The sequence below is a fragment of the Mastacembelus armatus genome, chromosome 9, assembly GCF_900324485.2.
Source record: "Mastacembelus armatus chromosome 9, fMasArm1.2, whole genome shotgun sequence".
Taxonomy (NCBI): Eukaryota; Metazoa; Chordata; class Actinopteri; order Synbranchiformes; family Mastacembelidae; genus Mastacembelus; species Mastacembelus armatus.
Window position 1 is genome coordinate 21137403 of NC_046641.1, and position 17987 is coordinate 21155389.

The window sequence follows — 17987 nt, forward strand, 5'->3', positions numbered from 1 at the left end:
AGGTGTTGGGAAGTTTTTATAATACAAGTACGGAATAATTCATTTTATGAGTTCAGTTAAATGTCAGCTTTGTTTAGGGGCAGAAGTATCTAGTCAGTCTAAGTCTTCTCTGCTCTGGAGTGATTGTATGGGCAGAAATGCACGCTCTGTTAGACCTCGGATGACTATGATGATGACTATATACTAAACCAATCAAAGTAGATCCATTAGTAGGACATAGTGTACACCCTGGACAGGTTGTGGTCCAGTCTGCCACAGGGCTGACACACAGACCACATCCATGATTGAGACAGACAACCACTCAGACTTCCTGGTCAGAGGAGCTCTATCATGGATTACATATGGCATCTTGACCTGATGACAGAGTCTACCAGGTGCACTCAGCGTTAAGGGCCAGGTAGACTGAGTCTTGTAGTTGTATTTGTCACGAGTGTTTACTGAGCCTTCTGCTGGAATTTCCATGCTCCTTCTCATTAGCGTTAAATCTGGCAACATGCCTGGACCTAATTTAGGTAGAAATAACGCAGTGCTATGGCCGTGCACTCCGTTTTATTTATATTGGACATGAACAAATGAAGTGACACTGATAAGAAAATTATATAATAGGCTGATTAATACACAAACAGCAAAAATCAAATATCTCTGCTCCTTATAAAAGCAATTCATTCATTCACCCTACACAAACTTCCCTGAGGTCGTCTGTTTTTTTAGACCATTACCATATTAGTTAAAGAGTTTTTTTCTATAAGAAGAGGTCACAGCAAGCTCTTCGTGCGCCTCTGGCAGGAAGCAAGTACTAGTTGGCCGCAGGCGGAGGGAGGGCAGCTCTGGCGCAGGGAACACCTGCTGTAATGGCGCCGTTGTGCGCGGCACCACTTTGCACTTCAGACCAGAAAACCGTTAGTTTGCACCAATTTAGTCTCCGAGGACGCTGTCACTCCCTGGAGACCAAATAAGTGCGTTTGATTGGGCCAAAAGTATGAAACCGCGGCATGAAGATGCACTAAACCGGGAGAATGTCGGCTATATTAAATCAAATCCCTGCAGTTCTCAAATCAGCTGAACTGATGGAGATGCAAAGACACAGAGGAGTATTTAGTGCTCTCTGCCTCAACGGAATGGCTCAGCAGGCGAGGGGAGCTGTAGTAAACACAAAGGTAAATTTCTTTTTATACGAATGTCTATAGCCCAACATTTGAAGAGACTGCTTAAATACTCTGTATGTGCAGGACAATGTACTGGCACCACGGAGCAGCAGTCCAGTCACTGTGTACGTTGAGTTCCCGTGCATCATTGAACAAGGTTTGCATTTCTATTATGGTCCATGCATGGGTTTCATACACTACCCTAATGCATATAAGTAAAAAGAAAGCATATGTTAAAAAAAAAAAATTATAATATATATATATATATAATATATATATATATATATATATATATATATATATATAGGCCTCATCCAGTCGTCTTTGTACTACAGCTTTTTCAACAATTGCATGGGATGACTTGGAAGACTGTGCGTCTGTGGTGAGACAGCAGAGTGACTCCTTTGGTTCTCAGGTGAGGGGAAAAACCTCATTATTACAAGTTAGGCCCACAAACTGCCTTTCTGGTTGTGTGCACCCATAACACATGAGCTTCTGCACAGTCACTGAAAAGACCACCAGGACATGTTCTGTCATATAGGACACATTATTCTACTTAGTCCTGGTGGGATTTAGAGGTAAAGAGGTTATGTTTTTATGACTAATCAAAAACAACTCAATCTGTTTTATTTGTCTACAGGTGAATGAAACTGATGCAGATGTTCAAGATTTTGGGGATTATGCACTCGACTTCATGGCAGGTGAAAAAAGTAGATTTTCTGCTGTAGCCCATAGAGGCTACATTAAAAATCCAGCACTAGATGTGTACCCATAGATGCACCTCTTACTACTATCAGCATTATCATCAACAACAAGAAGTGAGGGGATCCTCATAAGTTATGTTGACTCCATCCCGGGTGTTTGCTTCTTCCGTCAGATTCTCCTGCTACACTGGAGAGCAGTCTGTCACCAGCTGAACTGGTACCATTTCAGGGATGTGTCATACCTCCCCTTACCCCACAGCACGACTACTCCCCAGAGGACAGTCTGGTTGACTCATGCACAGAAGCAGGTAACCCAAGCACCCAGGATGAAGCTCTGTGGAAAAGCACCACCCAGTGTCATGGCAGGGCACTGGGACACTCTGTGGTAGTCAACCATCAGGTAAATTTATAAGTTTTATGGACAGGACTGTGGTACCCCATAATAAGGGTTAAAATCGGTGGCGCTGTTAAAACGACGGCTCAGAATTAGGTTTATGTGTCTGCAGCTTCATGAGACTCTTCACAGACAACAGGGAGAAATTGACTCCCTTCAGAAGAGAAACCTTCACCTCAGACAGCTGGCAAGTCGAGCAAAGCATCTGGCCTCGGTGCTTGACGTGAGTACAACTGAGATAAGATGGGCACAGTTTCATCCTGGCTACAATGTATTCTGTTATTTTTCTATTGTCATAAATTTCATCTAAGCTTCATTTTCTTGGGTTTTATATTTTGTCCATTCTCTTTCAGAAACTGATGACAGCTAAAGACCAAAATCTAAGAGATCTAGAGGTGCCATGTGGTGACAAAACTTCACTTAGCCCCTGTAAGCGGCAGCGTTTGGATGAAGGCTATGAAACAGAGTCCTCTGACTCAGTGGAGGACATGCTGAGGGACATCAGCACACACTGCAATGCTGTACTTAGCAGCACAGCTACTGGAAGAAGACTACAGCAGGAATTAGAGACAATACGAATGTTTGGTGCCTTCTCGGGCCTACAGACATCCATCTCCAAACACAGCAGCACGAGGATCGATGGAGCAGAGTCTGAAGAGAGTATTTCCTCTTTCAGAACTTTGGTTAGAGAACACTGCACTATAAGAACTACGGTGTTTCCTCATGGACATGCCTTTACCTCAAGGACTCAGCAAGGAGGATACCGTTTTCGCTGGGTTCCCAACCACAGCTGAAACCAGGGTTAACATTAACATGGATTCATTATGTGCTTCTAATTAGTGATCTGAAGTTGCCATATGTCTGTTCAAATCTGGAAGAATGTGGGAGAGGTGGACAGAAATAGGTTGCAAATGCTATATAATAATATCTAAATGATTAAATTATGTCATTCTCAGTTGTACTGTAAGCTAATCAATCAGAGCTGGTGCTTAACAAAGGAAATGATACTACCTGTTTACATTGTGTTTGTTTACATGCCCCAAAGTGATGTTCATTTTTAAACCTGACGACATATTTTATCTTAATAAAAGCTAAGGTTTACAAAGCTGGTCATTTAATGGAGAGAAACAGTCTTAAGGAACCTTTCTTCTTTGAACAGTGAAACAAATGTGACCCCCTGTCCTTCATTAAGAAACAAAGACACCCTTCCTTATTGTGTCCGCCTGGGTGACTGTGTGATACCTTCTTTTAAGGAAAATGATGTATATTTTTCCCCACAGTATTGGTATTTTACACTATGATGGTCACACTTCAGTGTATAAACATAGTTTGACAGTGGAGTACAATTCTAGATGTCACATATTAACCAAAAGCTTTAATATTATAAATATTTTTAAAACTTAATTTTAAACTAGACCACTAAAAACACCATGCCTGATTCCATACTGACAAAGACAAGGTGAAACAGAAAATGGCTTGGTTTTAACTAATATGCCTGACTAAAAAAATAGGCTCTGTTGCTATAATAATTGATGGATTTCTGATTGGGCTTTGGGTAGAGGTGCCCAGTGTTGACAGAGACAAAGAGATGCAAGCAAAAACAAAACAACTATAAGACACCTATAGGATCCAAAAAGACCACAGGACTGCATAAAAATAGATGCAAAACAATTACAAAGACATGCAAAGTAGCTAAAAGAGACACAATGAGTAAAAGACTTAGACCTACCAAACAAAGCGCCTTGTATCTTCAATGTGTGGATCATGGTCTTTTTGGGGGGTTGTCATTAGATTTGTTTTATATATGAATGGGACAAACTCAATATATTGTGCGGAACTTACACATATTTTGCATATGTAGCCTATAAGGAAATACTATACCTCACCCAATCAATTGACTAAACACTTGACTGTCATTAATAATTTCCGTTACAAGGTCCACAAGCCCTTAAACCTTCACGTCAGCTTAGCTCGACACCCAGACGCACTTTGAGCCACTTTCGCTGCAAACATATCCGTTTGTCATTGACCAGCAGCGCTGGCGAGAGGGCGAAGCTTTGTCTGAGATGGCTCTGACACATTTGACCGGTTGAGATGCCGCCAAACTGAGGGGGACGATGCGGGAGGGGAAAGGAAAATCCAGACACAATGAGTTTCTAAGGTGACTAAAGCCAAACCTGGAGGGAGGCTGCAAACCAGACGGAGTCCCGCGGGAAAGAGCGTGGAGGAAATAAATGATAATTCATTTTGAGTGTGCTGGTTAAAATGACGAGTCTTGTTCTTTCGCAAATGAGTCTACGTTTGAAAACAAATCTACTAATCTAATAAAATGAGAAAACGTTATGATTGATTTAGTTATTAGCCAATGACAATAAAATGGAACTAAAATGCAGGAGACCAGAGTAGACCTGCACGGAGCTTTAGGCTGGAGGCTACAGCCCGCCGGTGCACAGTGACGGAGCTGCAATGTGTCAGAGACGCACCTGTCGCGCTGTTTCAGGCTCGAGCTCGAGGTGTGAGCGCATATGGAAGTGGCAGGTGCGAGAACGTGCGCCGCTCGCGCCGTTGAGCCCATTTAGCGCCACAGCAGCTCGTCGTTAACCGGCGTGGCCAGCGGATCCACGGCCTGCACCCGCAAAACACGCTATGTTCAGGGGAAGACCTCGACTTTATCTAAAATATTTCACTCTAATTAATCTCGCTGGTTTTGGAGTGTTTCTTTTTTATTGTCAAAATGGACTTCAGATTAAATTCGTTTTGTAATAATGTAAAATACTTTAACAACTAGTATCTAGCTCTAATCTTTATTTCATTTAAGTTAAACACTTCCTTAACTAAAATGCAATAAAGTCATAGAAAATAAAAATACAAATAGTTTGCAAAGACCCTAGACTTAAATTAAATATTTGGTTTTTTAAATTAGAGGTATTGGTACAAAAACAAACTACTAAACAATATATCTTATAATTAAATCTTTTCTGTCAACATTATTGATGGGAAATTTAATAAGTGTAAAGCTTTTCATTCCTTAAATGTGCTACACGAACCTTTGGCTTGCAGACTGGATTCTGGCTACGTGTCATGTTTAAATTGTCTAGGGTTTACCCGCTTCCAAAAACTGATCGCGTTGCTCTTCTTAACTGTGTTGATTTGTTTCCAGTAGAAACCAGGACGCGGAGGGAATCCCTGAACATGAGTACTAAATTAAAAACAAAAAAACTCCTAAGACCTAACCACCAATAGCAGCGCAGAGGACGCTGCTTCCCGCTCCGTCGTCCGCCCGGGGAGAGTATTTAGGAGCGCAGTCCGTCCAGAGGAGACAACAGGTGCACCGGGCATGACTGGGTCACTGAAGGAGAAAAACCAAGTGGCAACTGAAGCTGCGTCTTAAAGCCAAAACTGAAGATTCAAATGAATGGGTGAGCTTTTCTTTTCTTTTCTTTTCTTTTTTCTTACAATAGGCCCTACTACAAAATAACCTAGTACTTTTGATACAACTACTATAAATTTGCAGCAGTATCTCCTTGCTATCATTTATGACCTGTAGACCTACTGCTGCTGCCAGGCAACCACTTCAAAGTCTAAACACAACTGTTCCTCGTTGCTTTAACACAGACTTTTATCATATAGTAAAATCTGTGAACTTATGTTAGAGCTAAAGGCTGCCGCCGATTAAAATAATCCTCATCTTACTGAATAATTACAAAACAGAGATTTCATTTTTGGTTTAGTTTAGCCATTTAGAGACTGATGGTGGTTGTTTTCGATCATGTTGGAGCATCACACTGACTGACTCTTTTGTTGTTTTTTTTATGACCAGGACAACATGAGAAATTCTGCAGGAAAGAGGAGGCACTGTCCCTTCACGGTAAGTGGGGAAATATGAAAAGGCCAGTTTGCTGGTTGCAGCCGTCCCCTCCAGCTCCTGAGCTGGTGGTGACAGCGGGGCAGCGTACTGCTACTGGCTGTGCTGCTATCTGACTGACAGCTGTCAGCTGCTGCTGCTACCACCTGACTTCAAACACTCCCTGCTGAGACTGTCACATATTCCACTTCACTCACCTGTAGAGCAAAAAGCTAAGAGTAGAAAAAAAAGCTGCAGGGCAATGAATGAGAAAGCTTTAAATTCTGCGTTTGAACACGAGAACTGAGAAAAAAAAACCATCAGCATACTGACATCTATGAATTAGCATGTAGGTGTGTGAGTTATGGCTGGTTGGGAGGCAGTGTAATGTTAGCTGACGTTTCTTTTCCCAGCTCACACTGCTCTGCTGCCTAAACGGTTACATTTGACTATACTTACGTTTATAAGTCATTCTCCATGTATTCTGACTTGAGCACTTTGGGGAAGTTTTAGAGGATCAGGAAACATAAGCATCCTGAGTCCGAGATGACCTCGAATAGCATTATTGAGATGTGGGTGGCTGGTAGGCAGTGTCTTGTTAGCTGGTGGCTTTTGTTTGTGCCAGCTTACCTGCTGCTGCTCTCCAACTGTCCATTTAAATCCACACCACCAACCCGGGACACATCTGCAATTAAAAGTTTCAGTAATTAAAAACTGCTGGCTGGGCTTCAGCGCTTCGATTGTGCATTTGATGATAGAAGCACTGTTTTGTGACCGTTTATAAGTTTTTAAAATATTCAGACGGAGAGGTGACCCTTACTAAAGACAGAGTGCAAAATAAATATAACAGAATGCAGAATATCACAAGTTTGTGTAGAGCATTTAAAATGTGGATTATATCAGTAAATAAAGTAACTATTTGTATTGCTCTCAAAAAACTCAACAGTAAACTCCATCACAGCTCATTAGTTAAATCAAATATTTATCAAAATATTACTGAATGGCTGCTCCACAGTTTGCTGGGCTGAAATCAGTCAAAATGGGCCATTATGGTATGCTTCACCTTAGGAAATAGATTTTAATGTAAAAGACAGAAAGATGGTCTCAAATACAGACTAAGACAAACTGAACATCTGGAAAAACCAATACTTCAAAGGATAAACAATCCTTTAGGTTCAGCAGTGGTCATTATAAGGAATGTTCATCATGAGTGTCATTATTAACCACAGGATGGTCCCAAAACTCATAAAGAACTGGCTGGTCTTGCATAGCTTTCTTTGTCCATGTGGCTAAAACTATTGGATCTTTTCATCCTGCATGTTTCTGGAGCGAGACATCACCCGACCACTGTTCACTTGTTATTCCTGACCGTCAAAGCACAGGAACCACAGACATAACCCAGTGGTATGTCCCAGTACTCATAAGTAAGCTCCATCATAGCTCCACTCGTTTCTTTAAGATGATTTCCCGGACCAGTGCCGTGGCTTCTTGTCTAACACTCTCCATTGGCTCGTCGGTTCGCCAGAACCGGACCACTTTCCCCTCTGGATTGACCAGAAACTTCCAGAAGTTCCACTTTGGAATTTTCTGCACAGAATCTGAAAAATAGCATTTCCTTACGGTTATTATTGGTGCTGCTGACAGCCTTAATTCAGCCAGAGTCTGATGATAATCACACTTACCTATAGAACCTATCAGAAATAAACTTAACATAACAGTCCCACACTTACTGTATGTCTGACTGAGTTACATTTTAAGATATTATTTTAAGATCTGATGGGACATAACTTATTTATTTATTGATTAATTGTTCAAGGCACAAAATCTAAGAAAAAAAAAAAAAAAAAAAAAAAAAAAAAAAGTCACAACCTCACAAAATGCAACATCACAACCTTGTGTCTTGTTTTATCTAAACCAAAACCCATAGTTTAGTCTTGGACATGACAAAGATAAGGATAACATATCCAATAGGCAAATCCAGCAACATGAATAAATCAGGATAATTGACAACAGTGATGCAAAAATTATAGTTTGGCTGCTACACTCATAGGAAGCATGTTAAAAAAAGCACTGCCCTATTTTTGGTGAAAAATGAAGCTCTTCAATTAAGTTTTGTGTTCTAGTAGTAGTTCAAAACATATAGTTTACTGCAACATAAGACTGGAAAAATGCCAAATGCTCACACTTGAAACACTGCAACCATTAAATACGGTCAGTAAAACTGACGAACGATTATTTGATTAGCAAAAACTATTGTTTTTATCAAATAGTGTCAGCTCTTAGTTTAAGTATTGGCATAAATCAGTCCTGCTCATAGTTATGTAACACCACCCACAGCCAACTAACCATTAAAATAAGGCATACATCCTACACTGATGGGTGAAAGACTGATACAATTCACAAACTGTAAACCCATTATTTCCAAAAGTTCTACCAAAAAGATATAAAATCCTAAACGTCTGTGATGCTGCAGCTGCTCCATGAACTTAAGAACACGCTTACTCACTAAAACAGGTCTGTAGGGTGCAGAATGTGCTCGTCGTGGTTTTATAAATGCATAGACCTAGTTTACTTTTATTGGCATCACATCATAAATGTAATACTTCCGTTTGCAGGTGAGGATCGTTAGTATCTGTCATTACACAAAGCAGTTAAAAGTTGTGGGTGGTGGAAGTTACAGTGTATCAATACACATCAAAAAGGTGCACACAGAGGAAAGGCCAACCTATGATCTAAACATGATGGTGTGGTTTCCATCATCGTTTGTTTACAGCAGACTGATGTGTTGAGAAGACTGTGTGCCAACCTGTGAGGAATTTGAAGGCAGGGTCCGCCTCTGAGCCCATTATTTTGATCTTGCTGAAAAAGGGGAAGGTAACACCGTGTGTGGACTTGGCGAAAGCCTCGATGTCTCGGCTGGTCCCGGTCTCTGTGTCCCCAAACTGTCCGCAGGGGAATGCCAGGACGTTGAAGTGAGAGGTGCCCAGCTCCCTGTGGAGCTCCTGCAGAGACCTGTAGTTCGCCTCTGTCTGTTCGCTGTGACTCGCCACGTTTACAACCAAAGACGCCTGTGCGAAGGGGGGAAACAGGGTGTCATCTTTCTAAAAATGCTGTGAGAAACACAAGTTATGCACTAAAACTCGCTCCTAGCTGAGAGCAGACAAGTGGAGCTGACTTGTGAGCAGAGATTTCCTCTGTCTGTGCTGCCTGGTGATGATGTGGACTTACTTTTCCTCGGTACCTCTCCAGGGAAACCGTCCTCCCCTTCGCGTCTTTCACCTCGAAGGAATAAAAATCCTCCGGTTTTCTCGGCTTCACCAGCTGAGTCTGCAGGAGAAACAAACAGCCCACACCGACTGTCATGCTCAGCAGCACCGTTACCTTTTTCGCTTTTGGGCTGGAGGACTTGGTAGGGTAGCCCCCTAAGGCCTCCATCTTGGAGGGGCAAGAACGGAGCGCGGACGGTGGGGGCTCCTGCCAAAAGTCTTGGGGCGGACCGGAGGAAGGAGCTGCGTGAAACTAAGAAAAACGTGACAAAACCGGAATCTGGCCGATTCTTTCAAAATAAAACCACTATTACAAAACCTTAATCTTCTGGTGCTCACACAGTAGTTAGGCCCATTTGATATATGTGTGGAAAAATTAAATATCCTCTATTATTCAAAACACAACTAATTATATAAAGCAACAGAAAATCGGTTTGACAACATTTTGTCCCCTTACAGAAGTTTGTGTGTGTGTGTGTGTGTGTGTGTGTGTGTGTGTGTGTGTGTGTTTGGCTCCACATTAGCTACCTTAATAGTCAGGCCTATTCTTACTGAGGTCCACAAATAAATATAAACCCACTATACTGAGTTATATAAAATGCCTCTCTGCCTTTTGTCTGTTTCCCACTGCCAAAAGCAACATTTGTGTGTAATACAAGGTCTTTGCCTTGATATTTCTGAAAAACACTATCAGTGAGTACAATAATTCACGTTTAATATCAAACCAGGAGACACTTTCATGCATGTCAGTTTCTCTAGTGTTCAAGCATTTTAGAGCCTAATAAAAATATAATATAGTTTAAGTCGAGGCTATTGTGTGTCAGATATTTTAGAACACCTCATTATCACAAAAAGACCCCAGACCCATAAAAGTCCCATTTTATGAACCAAAGAGCCTATCTGTGTATTTCACCCAGTCTATCATATAAGCTTTTGTCCAGTACTTTGGTTTCTTTAACTTGAACACTTGTTGGTGCATTCAGTATCAGATAAAAAGCTACATTTACATTATTTTCATACAAGCACACTTGGATGGTCTCATATATAAAATGTTAAATTTTATTTTACCTCCCCACCAGGGCCCAAACGACACTCATCAAGTGTCATACAAACGCTTCAGGAGGCGGATTATCCAGAGGGGCAGAGGACAGGGACCCACTGCAAGTACACCTCTAACCACTGGGTGTCAGTGTGTGCCAAGCTTTGAGTTTAATACAGTCTGTCAGAGGCTGGAGCTGGATTCTCCACCCAGATCTCGTGAACCAGCTCAGAGAGCCCTGCAGGGAAACCTCCAAGGTACTACGCCACACCACATCAGACAAATGTCCGTCTGTGATACTGACACAAACAAACTTCTCTGTGTGTCTCTCTCTCACACACAGAGTTAAGTCTTACTATAGTTGTGAGAACACTCACTGCCATAATTCCCTAGACCCTTATCCTAACCTGAACTATCACAACTAAATGGGTAAACTCCTAAACATAATTCTAACTTTAACCCTGAAACCAAGTCTTAACTCTCAAAAAGACTTTTGAAGTTGTGATGATCGGCCAAAATATCCTCAGAACTCTAAAATGTCCACACAAAAATGGTACCAGAGTAAAAAGTTCCCACACAACCATAGAAAGCCATGTACCCAAACCTGACCCATCACAACTACATACCTGACCTCAGTCCTTACCCTAATTTAAACTTGTCTCTTTAAAATTCACTGATTTACATGGTAGGGACCAGATGCTGGTCATACCATTTTTTAATCTTCACCATAGGTCTAAAGGTTTCATTATACAGGCCCAGTGGAACTGTTATGTGATGAAATGTCATTATTAATGTTCTGTGATATTAACTGTCTTAATCAGCGACACCATGGGTGGGAGGTGTGTCTGACTGTGAGGCTGTTACACCACATAGCACACCATGCACCGTCTCTGCCCAGGGATGGCCTACCACAGAAAATGCCTATGAACAGGTCCGCCTAAGAAATGTGCACATGTGTCATTATAGAATTTATGTGTATGTCTGAGCTACGCATAAGAAAAGAAAACAAAAGACTGAAGAAAATCTTTGAGGGAGTGTTAGATTTCCTTTGCAGGATTTTACATAATCATATGAAATCATATATGAAAGCAACAAAGGCTCTGGTTTCTTGGTGATCTTTTAAGGTTTCTTTTTATGCAGAGATCGGTGTGGAGAGCTGCAATTCAAGGACATGATAATACCCAACAGGCTGGTACAATATGTCTTTCTTTCACTTCACTCCTACAGAGTTTTAGGACACAAGAGTAATGACTGACTACCTAAATGACATAGTGATATTGCATGATGTCATATTAGGAAACACGAATGAATGTCTTTAGAAATGCTTTTAAGTTGGAGGAGCGTGGGAGGCCTATGTTTATGTTTTCTGAAATGGTTGTATTTTTTATTATTCAGGTGTGGAGAAGAACATGCCATTTGAATAGCATAAGATAAAGAACTAGGTAGAAATAATTGTTTAATTGTCAGGCATGACCATGTCATCAAGGGACAGTTGTTTTTTTCAAGATATTTAATACACACCCCTTACTGTGTTTCCACAATGTGTTTCGGTTCCCACATAACACAATACACAGTTAAGAATTCTGGCTTAACTGAGTATTTCTGTGTGCACTTTAAAGTGTGTGTCTCTTAGCATTAGTACAGCAGACAGAGTAAATATGGTCGATAACCTCTAGCGTATTGTAATGTGGATGCTTGCTGCAACTCTGCATTAACACAACCGAGGCTTTCAATTTTTATCACTGAGTGAAAGTAATGCAATTGATATGAGTGGTTAACCAAAGATACATTGCTCTAGATGTGTTATTTTTATATAATATTTTTCTTATTGCAGGCTCAGACAAAAGAAGACACAGTTTGCGGCCATTTGCTGTTCTGGAAAAAGTCTGCAGTCTGCAGGGAAAGTCAGCAGTGAAGCTGGGTGCACCTGCACTGCTCAATGACTACTGTAAGAATCCCATATTATACTCACATACAAAAGGGTCTCTAGACTCTGGACCTGTGTTACAATAAACCTGGTGATATGCGGTGCAAAATTCCCCCTTGCAAATCTTTCTGATGGTTAGTATTTGACTTGTCGGTCATAATATATCCTTTGTAGTTTGTCTCTCTTGTCCATCTTTCCCAGACACTAATCTTCTCGACTGCAGTTGTAATGGTATGATTGCATTAGCTCTGGGCTCTTCTGTTTACATTTGGAATTCAGAAACTCATGCTCTGGTGGGATACTTGGACCTGAGTCCAAACCCAGGACAACTATACCAACAGACTCAGTCCATCTCATCTCTGTGTTGGAGCAGAGATGGCAGAGCTCTCTGCATTGGGACCAGGCAAGGGCAGACACAGGTAAATGCTTTGGAACTTAAAGGAAATGAGTACATAGAGGGTGGGAACTGATTCATAAGTACTGTGGTAATGGGGGCCTCGGCAAGGGGAAGTGTAACACTTAGTTGAATCAGCAGAATGACAGTTTGTGGTGTATTTCTTTCTCTTTGACTCTTTAGTTGTGGGATGTTGAACACAAGCAGAATATGATTTGTCTACCATCACATCTGTCTGTGGTCAGAGCATTTTCCTGGAAACAAGACTTACTTAGCAGGTACTGGTGTGTGTGTGTTGTCAGCACACTGTTTTAGGAAAAAGGAAATTTAAATAATCTTCAGTACCATTTTGAACCTTTTCTTAAAAAAGATACTAAAGCAGAAATGACACAAAAGACATCAGCTGGTTTAAGAGAATAGTTGATCCATGTAATGCTTTAACCCCTTAGTAAAACAAATGTAGGTGAAGTAAACTCCAATCTAAAAGACAGAAAAGTTACAATAAGTATTATAAATGCAGAATTTATGCCACAGAATGACAGTGTCCACAATCTGACAGTGGCTCCATTCTTGGATGTATCCATCATCTTGACCCTCGGGCTCCTACACCACTAGTGGGTGCAGCTGTCCAGGAGGAGGGGATCTGCAGCCTCCAGTGGTCACCGGGAGATGACTGGCTCGCCAGCGGCTCCACAGATGGCCTTCTCCATATATGGAATAATGATATCGCAGGACTTACAAAGTCACATCAGCCAATCACTACAATGAAACAGCCCAGTTCTGTCAAGGTCAGTGTACTAGAAGTTGAGACTTGAACACTGCCTGTCAGACATATTTTCCTTTGAATTCTTCTGCCTGTCGATTGTGATACAGTGGGTAAAAATATCAAAATATAAAATTATTTTTTCCTCCTTGTACATGCATTTTGTATTTTATACTTGTATAAATTTTGGTCAGTGTCCAAAAAAAAAACTTCTTTAACTGCCCAGTAATTGTTAAACTAGTTCAGTTCCCTGTAGCGGATAGCCCCATCAACCTGCAACGCCATCTTCTGATGCTTGAAAAAGAACTGCATCGATAGGGGACATGTTAGGTGGTTTTTAGGGTTTGTCACAACATCAGACACACATTTCAAGCTACTGTGTGTTCTGTTGCATGACTTGATGATGACTTATCTTAGTTCATGCAAACTTGAGTGGTATGACACAGACTGGTTTGCTAAAGGGTTTCCCTGCTCCCACACAGAGGTTTGAAAAATGCTGTAAGATGACCCTGGGCAGTCTGCTTAAACAAACAGACAATGTGCTGATGACTGCGTCTAAACATTACTTGTGTATTCACTGTGCCTAGGCAATGGGATGGTGTCCATGGCAGAGAAAGATGATCGCTACAGGAGGGGGGTGGAAAGATGGAGAACTTAGAATCTGGGATACACAAATGGGAACTTGTGTGACTTCTGTCAACACAAACTCACAGGTGCATAAGACTTAAAGTCTAGCAGATATATATACTATGTATATTATGAATAAATATCAGCTGAACTATTCCTAATGACTCCAATTGCAGATATGTTCTCTACGGTGGGCTGAGAAGAAGAGATATGTGGTCACAGGTCATGGCCTTCCTCACCACCAAGTCAGAACCTGGGAGTTCCCCTCTCTCAGCCTGAGCAGCCAGCTCACAGGTCAGGGAGCCTAAAATCTGAGTGATTATTAAGTCATTTCAGTTTAACACATTCCCAATGGCGTCATAGGAAGAAATGTCATCATTCCACTTGAGTAATATTAATAGAGCAGCAGAAATAATGAAGGGTGAATGATTGCTGCAGCCCTGTCATCTATCACTGTTTAATAGCTGTGTTGTGCTGACTCATTCATGTCCTGCACTTTCTGTGAAATGATAAATTGAACACATCAAAAAAGATCAAATTCACCATGAGGTGTCATTTGTGGGGGGTAAAAAAGGGTCTAAGACCTAACTGTCAAAAAATCACATCACATGTTGCTCCTTTATGGTTCTGTCACCACTGACCATCATTAGGACAGAAACACAGCACCACCCCTTCTTATACCTGCCAACAAAGATCAGATTGACTCAGTTGTTTTTCCAACCAGGGAAATGTTTATTAATAAATGCAACTTCAGAGCTATTTAAATTACATATGAATCTAAGCTGTGGGCAGCTAGGTCTGGAACAAGGTTGGTGATTCATGTGCTTTAAATGAATCAGCTATATCACCCAACAAACCTCTTCAAAATATGAATCATTTTAGAATATTTGAGTATTTTTGACTTATTCATCTCTTATTTAATTCCATGGCCTATAGTGGTGAAAACAAACATTAAAGCATAATGTGTTGTATGGTACGCAAGTTATTTCAATGTCAAAGATCGATTATGTTGTTTTTGTGTTTTTAGGTCATTCTCATCGAGTGCTGCACTTGGCCCTAAACCCTGAATGTACTCAAATCTTCTCTGCTGGAGCAGACCAGTGCTTTCACATCTGGGACCTTTAACTATGAACGTCACCCAATACATATGGTAAATGTTGCATGTGTCTAATCAGATCTTCTGATCTTCTTCAGACTTGTCTGTGTCAGCAAACACATTGCTTGAGTTCTTGGTAATTTCACCATGTAGAGGATGCACATTTCCTGTTCCTATTTGAGCTAACCACAATACCAGACCAGGTTACCATCAAGTCAAAACATTTCTTAGAATGAAGTGGACCATAATGTGATGTTTTATCTTTTTTTAAGGTTAAAATCTAACAAAAATAAATAAATAAATGAAAATGATAATGATTGAATTTGGTTGGCTCACAGCAAAAAGGTTCCATGTTGAAATACTGTTCAACCCTGGGGCCTTTCTGTGTGGAGTTTGCATGTTCTCCCTATACCTGCTTGGGATCGTGAGGTACTCATGCTCCTCCCACATGCAATTTGGTGTTAGATGAAATGGTGACTCTGACTTGCCCAAAGGTCTCATTGTGTGTGTGAGTGTTTGTCTGTCTGCCCTGTGATACACAAGTACCCCACCTCTTACCCAATGTCACCTGGGATTGGCTCCAACAGCCCAGGATCTTAGATGTGCCAGAATAAGTGGAAAATAATGAATGGATAATTTAATTTGTATAGCACTTCACTGTCCAGTGCACCTGAAAAACTGCATAAAGAGACAATAACATAAAAATAGCATGAAGAAAAGAAATTTCAAAAGGTCAAAGAAAACACTGGAAACATGTCAGAGTTACCAAGTAAAGATCAAGAGTGTTGAGTCCTGGGGCCTGTATTAAGACTAAGGGTCTCAGTACAGCATAAACAGGTCTCTTGACCTTAACTTGGATTGCAGCAGCCTATAATCAGAAACACTAATGTACTCCACTGTTTGTCTTGTATATAAAACAGAGGATTTTAAAACAAATTCTAGAAGAAAAGAAGCCAAGCTTTCTATGTCATTAATGCTGGAGCTGTCATTTTACAAGTAGCTCACACTGAAATCAAATAGTTTTTACACAGAGGTGAGGTATTGACCGCTCTCAATAGACGTACACATCAGTAAAGAACTACAGCCAAAGACATGTTTGTATAAATATGTCTCATCGGTGCAACTGTCAGTGTGAGTATCTGAGCAGACCAGACCTGAGAGAACACTTTGTGCAAAAGTGCCTGTGGTGAGCACTTCCTTTGAAAAAACCAAAAAAGTAAGACCCCCACCAAATGTGATATGTCATGATATGATCATTGAGGTGCATGTTGCAGTGTTGATGCATATGAGGTTTAGATTTTATGACCTCAGATATGCGTTTCCCACGAATGATTAAGTACAGCAGTCACAGTATGAGAAATGCTCCTTTTTAAATTAGTACAATAGAAGCATAAAATAGAAAGTATATCTATACACATATTTATACCATTTCTACTTCTAGTAAGTCATTAATTTGTCTATCTACCTATCCATCCATCCATCCATCCATCCATCCATCCATCCATCCATCCATCGCTCTCTCTCAGGTCTCTCAGGCTGAGTTGATCAGCATCTACACAAATCCACAAACAGTTTCAGTTTTTGTAACCTCTAAACTCATATACTAGCAACATGTCAGATCGGCTCCTCTTGTGTAAATTAGACCCCTATGAGTTAACCTTCTAGTTTCCACATTGGAAGCTAAAGTCAGAACAGCATACATTTGCAAGGCAGCAAATGTTCAAATGGAGAAGTTAACCAAGCAAACTGGCTAATCTTACATGGGTTACGTGTCTTTGTGATTGCAACATTCCACAAAGGTTCAAGATTGAACACTATATTGTTCATAATAGTGTTCAGTGGAACACAGGAAACAATTTTCCCACAGTAGGAAAAAGAGCAACCCCTGAATCCATCGTGCCTTTCAAATCCCAAAACCCCACCTGGTGTTTGTTGTGTACACAAAGTGGAAGGCCTGGAAGAGGAATGGAACAAAATGTGTCATGAATTTTTAAATCACTGCCTATATCTTAGTTTGGCAAGTTGCACATCCAGTTTTCAAACTAGTATTCATCTTAGGTAACTGAGAACAGGGACTAAGATCATCTTACACTTCATTGTCCATGAATTATTTTCTCTTCTTTATGGTAATTTGATGCTTTTCTGAAGCTGTGAATTGTTCTAGTAACATTATTAAGTTCAAATTTCAAACTGACAAAGTATACTAAAACCAACATTATCCAGATACCTTGTTTCTAAAATAGACTGCTGGGTGGAGCAACATGAAATTACTTTTAGCAAATCCTGTAAGAGCTTCCAACTTTCTCGTGGGGCTCAATTCCAGTTGCACTGTTCAGCCGGTTCAGACACTTTGGGTTGCTATAATACACAATGCACTGTTTTCTGTTCACCACTACCATGACAAAGCAAATATGAATGTCTTAAACGTGGCGCCTTTTTTGGGACAGTGCTACACACTCAGTTACAGTAGAGAGCTACTGTATTTGGGTATTAAAAATCAGTCAAATCAGAACAGAAGTCATAATTCACATTTTTGATTTCTGTTCTGTGTCACTTACACTTTCTCACAATGTCATTATCTCAGACACCACTAACAAACCAGAGACGCACATAGAAATCATAGAAAAGATAATACCTTAACCTCAGAACTTGAATGGCAATCAAATTTTCTTCAGTATCAGAGAGAATCAGATTCTTCTGGGTACACTTATTGATTCACGGCATTTAGATGCTGGTAATATTGAATTTGGCATGATGTATGTTGGCCAAAAGAGTCTTTCAAAAAAAT

General features: G+C 40.6%; 3 protein-coding genes across 3 annotated transcripts; 2 read left to right on the plus strand and 1 right to left on the minus strand.

Annotated features, from left to right (window-relative positions):
* Nucleotides 1-985: 985 nt before the first annotated feature.
* On the plus strand, nucleotides 986-3037 carry mcidas (multiciliate differentiation and DNA synthesis associated cell cycle protein). The gene is made up of 7 exons (XM_026321124.1): nucleotides 986-1157; nucleotides 1230-1302; nucleotides 1481-1560; nucleotides 1786-1846; nucleotides 2023-2249; nucleotides 2356-2466; nucleotides 2597-3037. Exons 1-7 carry the CDS (start codon nucleotides 1017-1019, stop codon nucleotides 3035-3037), a joined length of 1134 nt encoding a protein of 377 aa, XP_026176909.1. The 5' UTR covers nucleotides 986-1016.
* A 2537-nt stretch (nucleotides 3038-5574) lies between these two features.
* Nucleotides 5575-16890, plus strand: LOC113139156 (cell division cycle protein 20 homolog B-like). The gene is made up of 12 exons (XM_026322171.1): nucleotides 5575-5662; nucleotides 6064-6111; nucleotides 10433-10649; nucleotides 11214-11323; nucleotides 11533-11584; nucleotides 12227-12340; nucleotides 12521-12738; nucleotides 12897-12991; nucleotides 13273-13501; nucleotides 14064-14189; nucleotides 14280-14397; nucleotides 15131-16890. The coding sequence occupies exons 2-12, from the start codon at nucleotides 6070-6072 to the stop codon at nucleotides 15226-15228; spliced, it is 1419 nt and encodes a 472-aa protein (XP_026177956.1). The 5' UTR covers nucleotides 5575-5662; nucleotides 6064-6069; the 3' UTR covers nucleotides 15229-16890.
* Nucleotides 7141-9575, minus strand: gpx8 (glutathione peroxidase 8 (putative)). Its single transcript, XM_026322174.1, has 3 exons — nucleotides 9316-9575; nucleotides 8894-9155; nucleotides 7141-7685 (listed from the first exon to the last, which is right to left on the minus strand). The coding sequence occupies exons 1-3, from the start codon at nucleotides 9520-9522 to the stop codon at nucleotides 7522-7524; spliced, it is 633 nt and encodes a 210-aa protein (XP_026177959.1). The 5' UTR covers nucleotides 9523-9575; the 3' UTR covers nucleotides 7141-7521.
* Nucleotides 16891-17987: the final 1097 nt, after the last annotated feature.

Coding starts and splice junctions, on each gene's coding strand:
- mcidas (XM_026321124.1), top strand. CDS start 1,017: ATGTCGGCTATATTAAATCAAATCCCTGCAGTTCTCAAATCAGCTGAA. Junction 1,847..2,022: donor TGCACTCGACTTCATGGCAG/GTGAAAAAAGTA, acceptor TTCTTCCGTCAG/ATTCTCCTGCTACACTGGAG. Junction 2,250..2,355: donor CTGTGGTAGTCAACCATCAG/GTAAATTTATAA, acceptor ATGTGTCTGCAG/CTTCATGAGACTCTTCACAG.
- LOC113139156 (XM_026322171.1), top strand. CDS start 6,070: ATGAGAAATTCTGCAGGAAAGAGGAGGCACTGTCCCTTCACG. Junction 12,341..12,520: donor TGCACTGCTCAATGACTACT/GTAAGAATCCCA, acceptor CATCTTTCCCAG/ACACTAATCTTCTCGACTGC. Junction 13,502..14,063: donor AACAGCCCAGTTCTGTCAAG/GTCAGTGTACTA, acceptor CACTGTGCCTAG/GCAATGGGATGGTGTCCATG.
- gpx8 (XM_026322174.1), bottom strand. CDS start 9,522: ATGGAGGCCTTAGGGGGCTACCCTACCAAGTCCTCCAGCCCAAAAGCG. Junction 9,156..9,315: donor TGGAGAGGTACCGAGGAAAA/GTAAGTCCACAT, acceptor CCCTTCGCACAG/GCGTCTTTGGTTGTAAACGT. Junction 7,686..8,893: donor TGCCTTCAAATTCCTCACAG/GTTGGCACACAG, acceptor GCTATTTTTCAG/ATTCTGTGCAGAAAATTCCA.